Here is a 20,762-nt window from a genome sequence, read left to right on the forward strand (position 1 = left end):
ACCCTGCTTGGCGGAGGAGACTATTTATTATTATTTATGCATTTGTCAAATCCCCCCCTCCCCGGTGCCAAATCAGTTATGCAGACCAGCTGAAAGAAAAGAAATTGGCAGTTTTCACTTTGCATGCGTTGCTGATATTTATGGGTTTGATGTTAACTAACACTGTGGTGTGTGTGTGTGTGTGTTGAGCTGGAAGAAAGGAGGTTTGGGACTGATTGAATCACTGGCTTTCAGCATGACTCGCTTTATTGATTTCAATCAGTTTAACCAAAGTATACATGATTCATGTTGGTCTAAAGCATGACACCGTGACTCACCTCTGCTTTTCCGCCTTTTTGCATTCGAATAATAGAGCTGGCGTTTCTGACCGGAAGGGCACTTGCGTAAAACTTTAATTAAAAGATGGTGCGCTTAAGACCTTGAAAAGTGCCCATTTCACAGTGACATTTATGTGACATAAGTGATTTTCTGTTACAGTAAACCAGAGTACAGAAGGTCACCGTGGTTTTTATATGATGCTTTTTTTTCAGACACAAACTAAAAATGAATACAACTCCTGGACCATTAGAGTTCTGTGCATACCATTATATCTTTAAAATCTGAAAAGTCTGATCTTTCTGATATTATTATTAATTATATAAATTATAGTAGTAAATAAACTGACTAAAACAGCTGAGACTCTAGGGAAAATGATTAGGAAATAATTTTGACTAGTAGCTAAAAAGTATCAGATATATACACCGATCAGACCTAACATTATGACCACCTCCTTCTTTCTACACTAACTGTCCATTTTATCAGCTCCACTTACCATATAAAAGCTTTTTGTAGTTCTACAATTACTGACTGTAGTCCATCTGTTTCTCTACATACTTTTTTTAGCCTGCTTTCACCTTGTTCTTCAGTGGTCAGGACCCCCACAGGACCACCACAGAGTAGGTATTATTCTCAGCACTGCAGTGACACTGTCATGGTGGTCGTGAGTTAGTGTGTGTTGTGCTGGTATGAGTGGATCAGACACAGCAGTGCTGATGGAGTTTTTAAACACCTCACTGTCACTGCTGGACTGAGAATAGTCCACCAACTAAAAATATCCAGCCAACAGCGCCCCATGGACAGCGTCCTGTGACCACTGATGAAGATCTAGAAGATGACCAACTCAAACAACAGCAATAGCTGAGCGATCATCTCTGACTTTACATCTACAAGGTGGACCAACTAGGTAGGAGTGTTTAATAGAGTGGACAGTGAGTGGACACGGTATTTAAAAACTCCAGCAGCGCTGCTGTGTCTGATCCACTCATACCAGCACAACAGTCACTGCAGTACTGAGAATGATCCACCACCTGCTCTGTGGTGGTCCTGTGGGGGTCCTGAGCATTGAATAACAGGGTGAAAGCAGGCTAAAAAAGTATGTAGAGAAACAGATGGACTACAGTCAGTAATTGTAAAACTTCTAGTGCTTCTATATGGTAAGTGGAGCTGATAAAATGGACAATGTGTGTAGAAACAAGGAGGTGGTTTTAATGTTATGCCTGACGATGTGTAATGAGGAACTTGGGTAGCGCTGTGGTCTGACCACTGCTGAAATACAGGTTTAAATCTTAGCTGTGTTATTGGCTGACCGGGAACCTACACAGACATATTTGATTATAAGGGGGAATTAGTGGCCTGTCCAGGGTATTCCTACCTTGCGTGCAGCGTATCACAGTGGAACCGGACCTGCTGCGACCCTAACCAGGATAAAGTGGTTCATGAAAATAAAATGAGAGATTTATAAAAGGTTCGTTCTTTATCAAAGGGGAAAAAAATCATTCTTGGATAAATGATTCCTGGATTTTACAAATATTTCCCTGATGCTAGATTGATTCAATCTAATATTTGATAAATATTGAAAGAGCCAGGTATGATCCAGCCCCTTAAAAACGTATGTAATGTATGCATGTACACTTACAGTCAAAGGAAAATAGCTTTTGAAAACATGCCCTAGGCTTTTTCCATTGAGAGACAGTAGAGCACTAGAGCACTGGTTTGCTCTCTGGCCATAGTAAAATATATGCATTTTAATAAAAATAATAGAAGGCTGTTTCATAGTAGCTATTAGGGAAGCCCTGAAAGCATTTCAGTTATTATTCCCTTACTCATTCAGCCACGACTCGAGAGCTGCACTTTTTTTTACACAATGTGTATATGGTTGATATCAGAAAGAAAGTCAGTCTTTATTACCCCCATTTAGAACCCTGTTTAAACTGGAAGTAAATAAGATACTTTGTGCTGGTGCCACGCTTGCTACGATTACTGCATCGCCCTGTATAAATACACACAGGAAGCAAATGAACATCATTAGCTGATTCTAATTCATCTTCATGCCGTTTTGTTTAGTGACTGTGTTTCATTTGGTAAATGTAAGCCACGTGCGGTGTATAACAGAAATGAAATTCAAATCACTTACGTCTACCAAGTGTGCGATGGGATTTAGACTCCCGGAGAAACTGAGTTGGACATGCTTATTGTTGAACGAGCAACGTCTGTTTGAGCTTCGTTTTTTAGCCATATTTAGTTTGTTTAGAAACCCACTTGGGCCTCATTAATGAACACATGCACAGAATTCTTTCAAAAGTGGAACATTTTTTAAATGTTACTACAAATCACATGTGGACTTTATCCTGGACAGGATCTTGGTAAGTCCAGTTTATCTGGAAACACTTAACACAGGACAGGAACAAACTTCGGACAGGGCTCCAATTCATTGTGGGGTATTAGCCACCCACAGACATAGCCAATCGTCTGTGTAGATGCCTGGCCAGCCGATAGCACCTGTTAAAATTTGAATTTTGATTTCTTTTTGTTACACAGCAAACACCAAAATTTGACCAATTGCAACTAATAGATGAACGTATAGATGTGCAGACATTTGGATGATTTCAAAGACATGAAGAAGAGAACAGATGCACAAATAGCTGTGATTTTTTTTTATTAACAAATTTATGGATAATTATACAGCATGGATAGATGGATGGATGGATGGATGGCTGGATGGATGGATGGATTATACAGCATGGATAAATGGATGGATGGATGGATGGATGGATGGATGGATGGATTATACAGCATGGATAAATGGATGGATGGATGGATGGATGGATGGATTATACAGCATGGATAAATGGATGGATGGATGGATGGATTATACAGCATGGATAAATGGATGGATGGATGGATGGATGGATGGATGGATGGATGGATGTATGGATGGATTATACAGCATGGATAAATGGATGGATGGATGGATGGATGGATTATACAGCATGGATAGATGGATGGATGGATGGATGGCTGGATGGATGGATGGATTATACAGCATGGATAAATGGATGGATGGATGGATGGATGGATTATACAGCATGGATAAATGGATGGATGGATGGATGGATGGATGGATGGCTGGATGGATGGATGGATTATACAGCATGGATAAATGGATGGATGGATGGATGGATGGATGGATGGATTATACAGCATGGATAAATGGATGGATGGATGGATGGATGGATGGATTATACAGCATGGATAAATGGATGGATGGATGGATGGATGGATGGATGGATGGATGGATGGATGGATTATACAGCATGGATAAATGGATGGATGGATGGATGGATAAATTAATGGATTGATGAATGGATAAATGGACAGATGAATGGACTAATGGATAGATGAATAGATAGCTGAATCAATTAAAGGATATATGGATAGATGAATGGATTGATGGACTGATGGATAGATGAATGGATAGATTAATTGATTATGGATGGATGAATGGACAGATGGATAGATGAATGGACTGATGGATGGATTGATGGATAGATGAATAGATTGATGGATGGATGGATGGATGAATGAACAGCAGACCTGTTGCTGATGTATACTTCAACAAGTGGTTATTTAATTACTCATAGATAAAAATAAGCAAACTGGAACAACAGTCAGATTTAAATCAAGTAATCTTTAGCTGAAATCACAATCATTACAGGCATATACTGTATTTCATAATTCTGTTTTTGTCCTTGAAAGAAACTTATTCCAGAGTTAGCTGGCAAACTTCAATGTGTGAACTGTCTGGGGGAACATTTGAATGGGCCATTTTCTACACAAGTGCACATCCCAACTGTTAATGCAGTTAACTTTGTGTAACTAAAAACTGACATTGACAGACATTTGGATGATTTCAGAGACATGAACAGATGCACAGACGAACAGATAGCTGTGACTTGATTTTTTGATTAACACATTTATGGATTAATGTACAGCATGGATGGATGAATGAATGGATGGTTGGTTGGTTGGTTGGATGGATGGATGGATGGATGGATGGACAGCAGACCTGTTATTGAAGTATACTTTAACAAGTGGTTATTGAATAACTGTTAGATTTTAAACAGAACTCCGCTGGAACAACAGTCAGATTTAAAACAAGTGATCTTCAGCTGAAAATGTAGTAATTATAGGCGTATATTTTATAATAATGGTTTTGTTATTCCAGAGTTAACTGGCAATCCTACACTGTCTGGGGGAACATTTGAATGGGCCATTTTCTACACAAGTGCACATCCCAACTGTTAATGCAGTTAACTTTGTGTAACTAAAAACTGACATTGACAGACATTTGGATGATTTCAGAGACATGAACAGATGCACAGACGAACAGATAGCTGTGACTCTTGATTTTTTGATTAACACATTTAGAGTTGGATGGATGGATGGACTGCAGACCTGTTGTTAAAGTATAATTTAACAAGTGGTTATTAAATAACTGTTAGATTTTAAACATAACCCAGCTGGAACAACAGTCAGGATTAAATCAAGTGATCTTCAGCTGAAAATGTAGTAATTATAGGCGTATATTTTATAATAATGGTTTTGTTATTCCAGAGTTAACTGGCAAACCTAAACTGTCTGGGGGAACATTTGAATGGGCCATTCTCTACACAAGTGCACATCCCTGTTAACTGTTAATGCAATTTACTTTGTGTAACCAAAAATCCCTGATCTTAGAAGCTGAATCTCTGAAATTGCTGATCCCAGTAGACAACAAACTATTTTTTTATTTATGGGAAAAAGGAGACATCTATGTATTGTTCTATATAAGGTCAGATAGAGCCATGTCTCACTTACTTAATTTTTTATACACTGATTTATTTGTTTTTTCGTAGTGATAGTTTACCAGCAGTATATATTTATAGAGATTTCATTAAGGATTATGACCTTTCTTACTCTCTAGTTTCCCATTTTGCCCTTTATCCCCTGCCATATTTTAATTCTCCAGTTTCCTTTTACATTGCCACATTAACTTAAGATTCATTTGCGAGTTTGTTTGTTTATTTATTAGGATTTTAATGCCATGTTTTACACTTTGGTTACATTCATGACATGAACGGTAGTTACTCATTACACAAGATTCATCAGCTCACAAGGTTATATCGAACACAGTCATGGACAATTTTGTATCTCAAATTCACTTCACTTGCATGTGTTTGGACTGTGGGAGGAAACCGGAGCACCCGGAGTAAACCCACGCAGGCATGGCAAGAACATGCAAACTCCACACAGAAAGGACCCGGACCGCCCCACCTGGGGATCGAACCCAGAACCTTCTTGCTGTGAGGAGACAGTGCTACCCACTTAGCCACCAGCCGCCCCATTTGCTAGACAAATCAAACTCACTTACTAATCAAACACTCGACAGCCTATAAACAAATGAGCACGAAGGAAAGTTTGTAGACATAGTTTTTAAAGTATAGAAATATAAACAATTATAAAAGTATATGTTTGTACAAGGTGCTCAGGTGGCTCAGTGGTAAATTACAATAGCACACTACTGCTTGGATCCGGGGTTTAAATCCCTAGTGATGCTATCAGCCGGTCAGACATCTTCATACAGACATGATTACATGGTTGGCTATGTCTGGGTGGGCGAGACCCTGTGATGGATTGATACCCTGTTTCGTGTGTATTACTGCATTAAGCTCAGTGATTTCAGGGAACCTCTGACCAGAATGAAGTGGTGGTAAAACATGAAAAAGAAATAATAATAAATATATGTTTGTATATTCTTTTTTAAAATGAATTCTCTTAAGAGGCAGAAAAGCACATCAAGATGCTGAAGGACTCACTATGTGTGGTGCAGATAGCAGCGCCATTTACAGAGCTATAAGCATGATGGTTGTCATAGCTCTTTGAATGGTACTGCCATATGTACTGAACTACCATCAATTTGCTTTCTATTTTAATGCATTCCTTTTATGGTCGTTGGATGTTCAGCACACAGGTAAGTACGGTACCCAGCTATTGTAAGGCACAGGATTCTTTTTGCTCTATCTTAGATTTACTGTAGCATCTTGACACTTTTGAATAGGGAGTTTTGGGGACATAGTTAAATAAAAGGAAGGTCTAGATTCCTAGCAGACTGAACATGAACTCAAATCTCCCTGGAAACTAAAACCTTATAGCTTGGGCTATTATTACCCTGTTTAAAGCAATTGCTGCTTAATAAGGATGAAGTCGACTTTTATTTTTTTAACTAACAGTCAGACAGTAATCAGCTTTCTGCTCAACTAAACAAATGTTGAAAAAGCATGACATTGGGTGTGTTCGAGAACCTAGTGAGCGGCCGTGCTGTCTTACTGCCTACATAGGCGCCTGACTAATAAGTCATTGACTTAAGGCAGGTTATTCGAACGCACTACTTAGACAGCGATTCCATCAGTTTTCGCTTACTAAGCTAACACAGTTAGCCTCATGCCAATCAAACCAATAGGATGAGGTGGCACAACGCGCTAGCATGTCAACTAACATCTCCCTGTGTACCAAAAACCGCTAAATTCTCTGACAAGCCTGAATTTGCAAATAAATACAGTTGTACACGTTTATACAAATTAAAAATCAATGATAATTTATTTACATTTGAAAATAACTTCATTGCTCCATATCCGTCTGCCATATTTTTTATTTTTTTGTGAGAAAAGTTGTGCCGCACTGAATGCTGGGATTGCCTTCACCGCTAAGGCAGCATCGGATGCTCCCTCGTTATTCTGTCAAATACCGTTCAGATTTAAGGTGCCTTATTAGACAGCATTTTAAGGCATCTAAGAATTCGAACAGCCTTCTTCTACGGAGTGCATAGGATGACGTAAAATGCTGTTTATGTAGAGAGCTCACTAGGTTTTCGAACACACCCATTGTATGCTAGATTTACATACAGTATACTGAGGGCACCGGGGTGGCTTAGTGGAAAATAAGCTTTTAGTCTTACCAGTAGATGGTGCTGTAATGGAAAATAATTACTCAAGCCCACCACTCAAATTGGCAAAATGCTTGGCTGAACCCTTACAATGTATTGGCGACCTGCCTTGCACCCAGTGTGTTCCGTTGAAACCAGACCTGCCGTGACCCTAAACAGGATAAAGCAGTTGATGACAAAGAAATCAAATTAGATTATTATACTAGCCAGAGGTAATAAGCCACTGCACAACTAAATCAAAAATAATTATGACAGACAGTTGAGTGGTTGGTTTTAACCTATAATCTGTAAAATATCACCAAAAGCCATGGAAACAAGCATGTAGTTTAGTGGTCCAAGCAAAGCAGGAGGTCAAATTAGATGTTACAGCCAGCTTCCGGCGTAATGATGAAGCGTTGCTCCCTACTCCCTACACAATTTGAAGTTCTCTTCATTTGAACATTTTCATTACCTTTGGATTGTAATCTCACTTAAAATGGTGGAATACCCTACTTAGTGCACTTCACAGGAACAACTGGGGTGAATTAAACGCTCCTACAGAATTGGCGCTAAGGGTTGAAAGACCGCTTTCTGAACCAATTCTTACAAATTATTAATTAATTTATACGCTACATTTCCAATATATGTTTTGTGTATATTATATTGACTCGTGACTTGACTCGGACTCTAGTCTAAAGACTTGTGACATGACTTGGACTCTAGCCTAAAGACTCGTGACCTGACTCGGACTCGTACTTTGTGACTTGTGAACATCTCTGGTTAGGTATTTGTTGGATGCTATAAGGGATTTTTTGGAGTTTGTGTAATGGCAGTTACAGATTTATGTGGACATTTATCATCACAATAAGTGCAAAATATGTGCTTGCAAACTTTTAAATGAATATTTTATCATTGTAATAGTATGGAGAGTATTATATAACTTCCAAAGTCACTTTTCAGTCAGGAGATTTCTGTAATTAGTTGCATTTATAATGTTATTTTCACCTTGACTGCTTTTTAGCCTATGGCCTTCCCAATAGGCAGTAAACTAAACACAGATTACTCGAGGTCCAACTCCATATTTTTATGCATTATTAGTTTCTATTGTCACAACATAAGATTAATTGTGACACATGATGCTCACCTTAATATCAATATGCTAAATCAGCAGCATCTATGAAAATCTGTTGTTCTGATGCCATAAGGCAAATTGCTTTGATTTATTCATTAATTAACATTTCTTCCTCTAAGGGACATTTAGTATTTTTATTCATTTGTTCATTTATTCCTTAATCATTAGTAACTGCTTTATTTGAGTGGGATTACAGAGGGCCCAGTGCCCTCCTAGAAACACTGGTTTTAGGGCTTCACACTTACTCTTTTACACATTCACACCTAGGGAGGGTAGCGTAGAATAATGATGGTTGCTAAGCGGCAGACTGTGGTCTCAATTGAGAAGGTACAAATTTGAGTAAAAGTTACAAAAATTACAGTAAGTTTGTTTAAAGCTTACCCACACTGGACCGATCCACCTAGGAATCAAAATTTGGACCTCCTTGCTTTGAGACAACTGTGCTACCCACTGAGCCACCATGCCACCCCTCATGTAGGTGAATTGGCTGCTTGAAATCACCCCTACATGTGATTGAGTTAGTAAAGGGGTACAGCCCTGTAGTGGATTGTTGTCCTGTCCAGAAAACCCCCTAAGCAGATACTGAAGATGAATAAATGAATACTGTACAACTTCTTTTACAACCCCAAATCAGAAAAAGTTGGGACAGCATAGAAAATGCAAATAATTAAAAAGTTTTTTACATTTACTTTGACTTTTATTTGATTGCAGACAGGATGAACCTGAGATATTTCATGTTTAGTCTGCTCAACTTCATTTCATTTATTAATAAACGTCCATTCCTGCATTTCAGACCTGCAACACATTCCAAAAAGAAGTTGGGACAGTAACTCCGTATTGTAGTGCTTGACAAAGGTTTGCCAAAGTAATCCCTCACCCATGTGGTTATAAAAGCTATTGTGAGTGGTGGTTCTTGATGCAGTGCCGTCTGAGGGATCGGAGATCACAGGCATTCAGCTTAAACTTGCATCCTTGGCCTTTACGCACTGAAATTCCTTCCAATTTCTTGAATCGTGTAATGATATTATGCACTGTAGAGGGAGAAATATGCAAATCCCTTCCAATCTTTCTTTGAGGTACATTGTTTTTAAACAGTTCAATAATTTTCTCACACATTTGTTGATCATCTTTGCTCATCAAAGACTTGGATTTCCTGGATGCTGCTTTTGTACCAATCCATGATTACAATCACCTGTTGACACCACCTGTTTGGAATCACATCATTATTTAGTTTTTTCACCTCATTACTAGCCCTAAATTGTCCCCGTCCCAACTTTTTTTGGAATGTGTTGCAGGCCTGAAATGCCTGAATGAAGGTATATTAACAAATGAAATGAAGCTGAACAGACAAAATATAAAATATCTTGGTTTCAAACTGTCTGCAATCAAATGAAAGTCAAAGTAAATATAAGGAACACTGCATTTTTATTTTATTTGCATTTTTCATACTGTCCCAACTTTTTCTGATTTGGGGTTGTAAATGCTTTGCAGACATTCAACAATGGCCACACAGTAACATGAGTCCTAGAGATTTGTTTTCAATCCTTGTTTCTGTTTACTGTCTTGAATTGGTTGGGAGTTTTCCAAACTCAGTGACCCGAGTCGTGTTTTTAACTGCTTTAGACTTCGACATCTTGGACATTTTGTCTAACCGATTGCCAACTGAATTGCCGTAGGATTGCTAGTGTAACAGACTTTTCTGTGTGCTGACAATGTTTGATGAATGTGTTTACGTATTGAGTTCATTTTGGGGTTTTTTGGGATTCCATAATTAACAGTAAAGTGTTCTTCTCTACACACGTGATCATATCTCTGTAGTGTGTGCTGCGCCTCAAAAGAACAAGACAGTAAAGTATTCTGCTCCTGATAGTTTGTCTATTCAGTTTATGTATTTCTTTCTTTGTAAACTTTAAAGACGCTCGGTTACACTATGACCACCTCATGGTGCAAATTAACCAGTAAATGTGAGGCACTTGAACACTACGCGAATGAAAAATGTAAAATTACTAAGCACAAACCTTGAAGTTTGAATTTCACAGCAAATTGCTTATTATACAGGAAAAGGTTCATTTCACAGCCATGAATTTGGTAGGGCCTTAGTTATAAGTTATGTGATCCTACAAAAAATGAAAAAGGTGAACTGGCTACCTCAAATTACCCTGGGTATTCAAATGCATTGCCCACAGTGTTTTCAGCTATCAACGCTGTATCGTGACCTTGACCAGGACAAAAATGAATGTTTAAAATATATGAGTTATAAATGTGCTTTACCACACAGGTAAAGCACATTTATAGGTAATTTTAGGTACAGGAGCGGCCTCGCTACTCGCTGAAGTGTGAAGTGTGGCGGCATTGTTAGCTGTGAACACATTTGCTCATCAGGACACATTGATCAGATTTCTGACATTTGCTATTACTGGCAGCTGAGGAAAAAAAAAAAACTTAGCGCTCCTCACTGCTGCTGTGTAAGTTTGATTTATGACTCTGGCTTGGCTACAGAGCAGGCTTGTACGCGTTTATTACGGTTATAAGAGTTTGGCCTGGGTTACGTCCTGGGAAAATTACTCAGGTGCTTCCTTCACATACTCAAAGTAAATGAAGAGTACAGCTCATAGGTAAACACTGGCACTCATCTCTTCTCTCCAAGGGACCTATTTTGTACCTTTGCCCTTCCACTTTAATTGCTTGTTCTCTTTCGCCTGGACTCCTGCTTCTTGTCCAAATGTGCTCTTCATTTTCCAATCATGTAATGCTCCACTGCTGCTGCCATTTAGCTCTTAAGTAATTCGGTAGTTTATTTTTGCACATGTGCGCGTGGAGGCTTTTGCAGTGTTGGTTTGAAAAACACCCACAGATTGTTCCATGAAGCAGAGTCAACAGGGGCCAAAGTACACTCTGGTGATTCCAGCTCACTGGCACAAGAAGATGATGCTCATTAAAGTGTTGTTGGAAATACTACTGTACTCTGAACTGTACTTCTCTACCTTCTATATCTTGTTTTGTTGAAGCAAAGGAGCTTGTGTGATTTAGGAAAGCACACAGCTATGCTGCGTTTTTACTGTTTACACCTGCAAAGGGCTCCATGGCAGAAAAGATTAAGCAGACTAACCCCACTACCTAAATTGGATAGGATTAATATACATTAGAAGGCAAAAAGCATGTTCTCTATATTAATATAACAGCCTGGAGTATGTCTGGGGTATTTTGGACTGTGTCTGGTAATGCCGTAACAGGGTGGGCCACGTCTTGCCACTTAGTACCCGCAACAACAGGGAGAATTATCCTAATATGCAGGATGCATAACCATGGTAAACAATACTGTAGCTAAAGAGCCACAAACAAAATGAAACTTCAAAATAAAGGTTGGCAAAAATAACAGAAATTAATCAAATAAACAAATGGACCCAAATAAAATCTGCACCTCAAAGTGGAGAGTGATAGAACAGATAGAATAGATGAGCACATTAGCAGACTAGGGGATATCACACTGCACACACTTGCCCAGAAAAAAGTACCCAGCAAAACGAAGTTATCACAACACTAACTACTCAGTCCTGCGATGTGTGATAACTCAGTATACTATGGGCAGCAATTAAAAAGGAGCGAATCACCCACTCCATCACTGACACAGCCCTCATCCCGTGTCTATTCAGCTCTAGGGCTGTGGTCACGCCACCTCTGGAGGCACTTTGCCCGTCCCAGGGTGGTTAATGGCCAAAGGGTGCCTCAAAAAAAACCTGGGATCTTTGGAAAATTATCTATCAACATCTGAGCTACTGGAAGCAAAATATAGCAGCCTTTGATGCACAAAAACCATACATAAAATCAATAAGCCAGCAAGCAAAAGCCCAACGAGAATGGTATTTAAAGGGATCTCCCAGGTGCAGCACATTACCGGTGATGAGAAGCAGAGACTTTCAGATTAAAAAGACAGCGACAGACAGTTCTCTGCGCCTCCATGCCCCTTCACATCTCTATGTTGGGTGGGCCCGTTAAATGCTGTAAAAAACGACCCTCCACCATGACTGTGCTGTATTTCAGACTACGTCGTATAAACAATACATCTGGTTGACGGCACTTTAAAAAAGGTCAGCTGCGGGCGCCCAGGTGGCTCAGTGTGATATTCTGCTAGCACACCAGCACTGAGATTCTGAACTGTTGTCTACTTGAACTAGAGTAAGGTAAGGTTTACTATGGAAGCGCTTCTGTAAGTCGCTCTGGATAAGAGCCTGCAGCAGACACAACATTGGCCTGATTAGCAGATAGAGTTGATTAGCAGTTGATTAGAGTTATTCACCGTCTGGGTTTTTATTTCATAACACATTTAGTTCTTGTTTTAGTCATGACCCAGGATTGGCATCCTATCCAGGGTATGTTACTGCACCACACCCAGTGATTTTAAGGAAATCTGACCCACCGCAACCTTGACCAGGATAAAATAAAGCATGGCTATTAACATTTATGTAGGACTATTAATCTGACCCACCGCAACCCTGACCAGCATAATATAAAGCATGGCTATTAACATGTATGTAGGACTGTTAATAGTTCCCATAGCAAACCAAAAAAAATCTTTTTGTGGGTAGAACAGAAGGTCAGTTATGCTACATTTACTGCTTTTTCACACCAGACATGGAAGAGAGCAGATGTTTAATCGGATTCAAACCAGATGTGTGGCAAAGAGGACAAAAACTCATTACCCGGTCTTTGTTACTTTTAAATTGTATTCATTCATTGGTTCATAAAATTCATTATAATTTATTTGCTCAGGTGTCACCGCGGTAAATTTGCTAGCCCTCTTGGATCCAGGGTTTGAATCTCCAGAGGAACTGTAGACCGGTTGGGCATATATACACCGATCAACCATAACATTAAAACCACCTCCCTGTTTCTACACTCACTGTCCATTTTATCAGCTCCACTTACCATATAGAAGCACTTTGTAGTTCTACAATTACTGACTGTAGTCCATTTGTTTCTCTGCATGCTTTGTTAGCCTCCTTTCATGCTGTTCTTCAATGGTCAGGACTCTCCCAGGACCACCACAGAGTAGGTATTATTTGGGTGGTGGGTCATTCTCAGCACTGCAGTGACACTGACATGGCGGTGGTGTGTTAGTGTGTGTTGTGCTGGTATGAGTGGATCAGACACAGCAACGCTGCTGGAGTTTTTAAACACCTCACTGTCACTGCTGGACTGAGAATAGTCCACCAACCAAAAATATCCAGCCAACAGCGGCCCATGGGCAGCGTCCTGCGACAACTGATCAAGATCTCAAAGATGACCAACTCAAACAGCAGCAATAGATGAGTGATCATCTCCGCCTTAACATCTAGAAGTCGAACCAACAAGGTAGGAGTATCTAATAGAGTGGACAGTGAGTGGACACGGTATTTAAAAACTCCAACAGCGCTGCTGTGTCTGATCCACTCATACCTGCACAACACACACTAACACACCACCACCATGTCAGTGTCACTGCAGTGCTGAGAATGATCCACCACCTAAATAATACCTGCTCTGTGGTGGTCAAGGGAGAGTCATGACCATTGAAGAACAGCATGAAAGAGGGCTAAAAAAGCATGCAGAGAAACAGATGGACTACAGTCAGTACTTGTAGTGCTCCTATATGGTAAAATGGACAGTGAGTGTAGAAACAAGAAGGTGGTTTTAATGTTATGGCTGATTGGTGTATGCAAACATAACTGGGTATATCTGTCAGGGGTGTGATACTGCATTGCGCCCAGTGATTCCAGATAACCCAGAACCACTGTGAACCTGACCAAGATAAAGCAGTAGTAAAACATGAAAATAAAATGCAAATGTCCTGATTGTAATTCTGTTTGTGTGACGTGGCTTTTTCTGTTAGCTGAAAGTGTTCCATATAAGAATATGATGTGCATGTTTCAGACCGTCTGAAAACGTTCTTCTCTAGTGAAAGCCAGAATAGATGAATCTAGATGTGCACGCAATAGATGCTCCTTATCTCCAACTAACCCGGCTGAAATTGCAGATAGTATCGTACTTTAGAGTAAGCTCTCTTAATCTGCCTTGTCTTGGTTAATCCCAAAACTGTTCTGATTTTCTTCAGCTTCAATTATTTTTCTCTCTTTCTGTCGTCTTGAAATCACGGAGCTGCTGTCAGACACCGCATAAATCTACAATTCTTTTCTTAGATAAGACAACCTTGAAAGCTAGGATTATTGCCTGTTGGCCTTTCTACAGAACCCAAATAGATCCTCTTTCATTTCGGTTTCATCAATCGCTCCATACTGGTCAGGCTCACGGCTGTTCTCAGGTTCCAATGGGAAACACATTACAGTCATCAATCATTAATTAATCATCATGCGATCATTGTTAAATTATCTACACTGATCAGACATAACATTATGACCACCTCCTTGTTTCTACACTTACTGTCCATTTTATCAGCTCCACTTACCATATAGAAGCACTTTGTAGTTCAATTGTAATTTGTAAGTACAATTACTGACTGTAGTCCATCTATTTCTCTTCATACTTTTTTAGCCTGCTTTCACCCTGTTCTTCAGTGGTCAGGACCCTCACAGTACCACCACAGAGTAGGTATTATTTAGGTGGTGGATCATTCTCAGCACTGCAGTGACAATCACATGGTGGTGGTGTGTTAGTGTGTGTTGTGCTGGTATGAGTGGATCAGACACAGCAATTCTACTGGAGTTTTTAAATACCGTGTCCACTCACTGTCCACTCTATTAGACACTCCTACCTAGTTGGTCCACCTTGTAGATGTAAAGTCAGAGATGATCGCTCATCTATTGCTGCTGTTTGAGTTGGTCATCTACTAGACCTTCATCAGTGGCCACAGGATGCTGCCCACGGGGCGCTGTTGGCTGGATATTTTTGGTTGGTGGACTGTTCTCAGTCCAGCAGTGACAGCGAATTGTGTAAAAACTCCATCAGCGCTGGAACTAATGTTGCTGACCTTGTAGTCATTTCTTGCGAGTCACGAGTCGAGTCCCAGTCATTTGAAACGAGTCCGAGTCGAGTCTGAAGTTGCTGTGTGTGCGACTTACGTGCGACTCGGATTCACGTCGCATCTCTGATTAGAAGTAGACGTTCAGACTTATTTTAGGAATTATTATTTAGGAGGTCGATCTTCACTCATTTAACAGCTAGCCACTTGGTTGTTCCAAATACACAGTTTGTAAGCTTTATTTATTATGTTTTCAGAATATTCCTCAGTGTTAACACCATGTTTTGCTATTTTGTATATACTTTTTTCCCCAGTGTATGACATTCATGACACAAATAAAAACACAAAAGTGTTATCTAAGCCTTAAGACCAACTGAGGGGGCGAGAACAATCCCTAGAATGCACTTATTATTCCATGTTGCACGAAGCCCCCTGGAGTGAGAGAGATGTACAAAGTGCACTTTTGCGCTATTGTGCTATATATGGCTCATCATGGACTGCTGTAACTAGCAGACTCAACAGGAGTGATTGGACCATAATGATGTGGGTCAGAAGTGCAAACAAACAGGCAGCGCTCTTTCCTTCTTTTCTTTTTTTTTTTTTCTTTTTCTTTTCTTTTGGTCTTTCTTTTGGCTTTATGTCATTGCTGGGTCAGCTTTGTAAAGTTCAAAGACACACAGCAGCTCGTGCAACCCAGAGAGGAAAAGACTACACAATAATTGTTTATTGTGTTTGTCTCATTGTTTGGTCTGCCGCTGATATCTCTAGACGTTCGTGTAGTATTACAGAGCATGGATGTTCTGTCTTTCCGAGCGGAATGTTCATGAATCTTAGTAAAGCAGCTCAAAGAACGAATTGTTTAAACGAAGCTGTCTAACTGTTTACACCAGGTCAGGATTGTATTGGAAAGTCTGACATTTCAGGTGACATTCATGTATAAGTGACGTGTACATAGCGTTTCCCCCAGACGGCTGCTTGGTTTGAAGTATAGGATCTCTACAAGCAGAACGCTGAGTAATAACACCGCAATGTGGCAGCAATTGTGCTTTCTGCTCCACTGAAAAGCTCCAGCATGTTTCCTTTTTATATCTGGACTTTGGAAGGGCTGAGGGGTTGTAATGTAAATTTCATGTCCAATTTCTCCAAAGGAATTATCTTAGGTTTACTGACTATCAAGATGGGTTGTATTAGAGGCAATAGAGAGTGTAGGGTTTAGTCCTCACATTCTGTGCCAGTAGTGTCAAGTGCCTGACTGAGCTTTATGTTTTATTTAATGTAGTGTACAACAATTGATTCAGAAAGTCTTCAGACCTCTTGACCCTTTGTGTAGAAACGTCCATCAAACCCTTGTCACAATACAAGCACTTTAAGAACTGGCTTTCCTTCATAACAAAAGAGTGACTTTCCATTTTATTCTAAATAAAGTATTTATTTCTAAATACCTCCCACATCTTCAACCTCTGCAGCAATGCTGGCAGCACTCGTGTGTCTATTTTTTAAAGCCAACCTCTGGATATGACGCCGAACACGTGGACTCAACTTCTTTGGTCGACCCTGGCGAAGCCTGTTCCGAGTGGAACCTGTCCTGGAAAACCGCTGTATGACCTTGGCCACCATGCTGTAGCTCAGTTTCAGGGTGTTAGCAATCTTCTTATAGCCCAGGCCATCTTTGTGGAGAGCAACAATTCTATTTCTCACATCCTCAGAGAGTTCTTTGCCATGAGGTGCCATGTTGAATATCCAGTGGCCAGTATGAGAGAATTGTACCCAAAACACCAAATTTAACAGCCCTGCTCCCCATTTACACCTGGGACCTTGACACATGACACCAGGGAGGGACAACGACACATTTGGGCACAATTTGGACATGTTCACTGTGGGGTGTACTCACTTATGTTGCCAGCTATTTAGACATTAATGGCTGTGTGTTGAGTTATTTTCAGAAGACAGTAAATCTACACTGCTATACAAGCTGTACACTGACTACTCTAAGTTATATCCAAGTTTCATGTCTATAGTGTTGTCCCATGAAAAGATATAATGAAATATTTGCAGAAATGTGAGGGGTGTACTCACTTTTGTGATACACTGTAGCACACCACACAAATTTACCACTCTGACACTCAGTTTTTACAACCTGTTGACGCGCTTAGTCTGACCTTTTGTAAGCGCTGCCAGTGTCATGAACTGTCTATATGACGTAGACAGAAAAGACACACAGGAATAAACAGAGAGAAACTGATTGTCGTTGTTACACAAAACTGTTTAATTCAACCTTAAATCTAGTATTACATGTTGAGAAAAATACTGCAAGGAGTCTAATAAACTGTGAAATGTGGAGACTGGGTTAGTGTTTTATAAGTTTTATAATCCTGGAATCGCATGTCATGGCTTCCAAGCTCGTAAATACGATTTTATTTGCCATTAGATTAACAAAACTAAAGGTTCATTAACTCGTATATCATGTGAACGGCTGAAATGCAGCTGTAAGCTGTCATAGCCCTGTTTCACATTGAACAAAGCACAAAATGCTTATCATGAGAAAGCTGCTTTAAGCTTTTAAAAGCACATGCTTTGTAATAAATGACTCAGGATCAAAGAGGAGCCTGTCTAATTCAGTGGTAATTTTGTGGTGTAATTTTTTTTACCTTACCTTTTTTGCCCTGCCGTATATTTTGTAGAACAGGGTTTTTCAAGGGTCACAAGCAAAGAAAAATAATAATAATTAAAAAACTTTTTTTTTTCAGGCACATAAACACAAAATGAACTTGTACATGAGCGTCCTCTTGAGGAGGCTACATTACATCCTGTAAACCACAGTGGGACCAGACTGCCACCAATTTTATTAATTAAGTATATACTGTTTGATGCATTGTTTGTGTTTTGTGGTTTGCGGTTAAAAAAAAAGTGGACAGCCGCTCAGGTAACGCAGCAGTAAAATATGCTAGCACACCAGAGCTGTGATTTCGAATACATCGAGCTGTGATTTCGAATACATCGAATCTCAGCTCTGCCGTCCGGCTGGGCTGGGCGGATATATGAACAATGTTTGGCTGTTGTTCATACAGGGTAGGGAGCCGGATAGGGACCTCATAACTGATGCAATTACTACCTCTGCTGGCTGATTAATGGCGTCTGCTTTAGTAGAGGAATAATATGATCAGGGTGTGGCTCTCCGTGCACAGGGCTGATTCGCATATGAACTCGCCTCGTGCAGGTGAAAAAAATGCAGTCGGCTACTGCTCACGTGTCGGAGGGGGCGTGTGTCAGTTCGCTCTCCTCAATCAGGGGCAGGGGTCAGCACCAGTAGAGAGGAAGCATAACGCAATTGGGTAAAAATTGGACACGCTAAAAATCTGGAGAAAAAGGGAGAAAATGCATTTAAAAAAAAATGTCATGGACAAATCGTGGGTTGCTTGAAAAAAAGTTTAAAGAACGCTGCTGTAAAATGTTTTTCGGTTAGTAATAGCTCAGCTGTTGAGGTACTAGACTATCGATTGGAAGGTTACTGGTTCAGGCCCTGCCACTGTCCCCTGAGCAAAGCCCTTAACCCTCAATTGCTTGTATTGTATTTGGTTATTATTGCAAGTCACTTTGCTTATAAAAGCATCTGCTAAATGCCGCAAAAGTAAAAGTCTATTCCTGTTAGTAAGCCTTCACTATTCCTGATGAGATTTCTCTCTGTTTCTTATACACCGATCAGGAATAACATTATGACCACCTTCCTAGTATTGTGTTGGTTCCCCTTTTGCTGCCACATACGCCACAAACTGTGATGCACTGTGTATTCGGACACCTTTCTATCAGAACCAGCATTAACTTCTTCAGCAATTTGAGCTACAGTAGCTCGTCTGTTGGATGGCCCACACGGGCCAGCCTTCGCTGTTGGATGGCCCACACGGGCCAGCCTTCGCTCCCCACGTGCATCAATAAGCCTTGGCCGCCCATGACCCTGTTGCCGGTTTACCACTGTTCCTTCCTTGGAACACTTTTGATAGATACTGACCACTGCAGACCGGAAACACCCCACAAGAGCTGCAGTTTTGGAGATGCTCTGACCCAGTCGTCTAGCCATCACAATTTGGTCCTTGTCAAACTCGCTTAAATCCTTATGCTGGTACTTTTTTCCTGCTTCTAACACATCAACTTTGAGGATAAAATGTTCACTTGCTGCCTAATATATCCCACCCACTAACAGGTGCCAGGATGAAGAGATAATCAGTGTTATTCACTTCACCTGTCAGTGGTCATAATGTTATGCCTAGTCGGTGTATATTGTCATGGACTGTTTTCCTGGAAACATTAAATCGCTGACCTGGTTTTTTGGTTGATGCTTCTGACACCCACTATTAAGTCTTCTTGTAACTCTTGTTTGTCTCAGTTTTTCCTTGCAGTTCCTTTATAGCTAATAAATGTTATTTGTAAGACAGGGTTCTAATGTCAGAGGTGCTATCGGCTGATGAGGCATCTACACAGACATGATTAGCTGTGTCTGAGGGGGGTGGTCAAACAGCCTTGCTATTCAGCAATCCCAAGCCTGTATAAAAATAAGGAGGTTTCAGTACAGGCATCAGGTGTAAAGACAGTGCCAGATCAGGTATGCAGACTAGAATGATCCGCTGTGGCGACCCCTAATACAAGAACAGCTGGAAAAAAAAAGTTCCTGTTATTTGGCACTCAATCTAATAGAGCTGACCTGTGCAGCTGTGTTTGTAATTGGGTTCGGGGGGTTTGGTTGCTTCAAATTGCAATATAAGAAATGTGATACTAGATCTAATGAATATTCCTGTGTTGTTTTTGTACTTGCAGATATTCAGTTCTTCACAATGGAAACAATCCTGAACAAGAAAAACTGTCGGTGCAAAATGACACAGAGTCGCAGGAATCCTGCTTCTGACCACAGCTTCCACTTAATCAGAGCAGAACCAGGAAAGGTGCCATATCTCACCATCCGCCCATTCCTGCGGCACAGTATCACACGAGGGACTCCAGTAACAGATTACTGGTTGGTGGACTGAGATTTACAGTATGCGCCAAATTCTATTGAACAATGTTGCCAAAGGTATTTGATTTCTTATTTTAGGATGTAATTACATGGGTTCCTAATTTTCTTTGTTTCTTCTGCTTCCAAAATATAACATCAGCATTGATAATGAGGAATTTTTAATTGGGTTCATGTGAATTTAAATCTAATGCCCAGAAATGGTGTAGCTACAGTAACAATGTGTGTATTGGTCTGAATCTGAACCACACACCATTGCTGATACATTTAATAATATTAATAATAACAATAATAATACATGGGATTTATAAAGCGTTTTTCAAGGACCCAAAGACGCTTGAAAAGCACTGTATTTGTTGGATATATTTTCCAGCAATTCTAGCTATAAATGCCA

The 20,762-nt window shown here is 40.1% G+C and overlaps 1 protein-coding gene across 1 annotated transcript in view; it reads left to right on the forward strand.

The window, feature by feature from the left end:
* htr4 (5-hydroxytryptamine receptor 4) overlaps nt 1-20,485 on the forward strand; it is a 136,142-nt gene extending 115,657 nt beyond the window's left edge. The window contains exon 7 of the mRNA XM_062999958.1: nt 20,176-20,485. Coding sequence (XP_062856028.1) covers nt 20,176-20,263 — 88 coding nt within the window. The 3' untranslated portion in view covers nt 20,264-20,485. The remainder of the gene's footprint in view (nt 1-20,175) is intronic.
* Nucleotides 20,486-20,762: the final 277 nt, after the last annotated feature.

The sequence above is a fragment of the Trichomycterus rosablanca genome, chromosome 8 (assembly GCF_030014385.1).
Source record: "Trichomycterus rosablanca isolate fTriRos1 chromosome 8, fTriRos1.hap1, whole genome shotgun sequence".
NCBI lineage: Eukaryota > Metazoa > Chordata > Actinopteri > Siluriformes > Trichomycteridae > Trichomycterus > Trichomycterus rosablanca.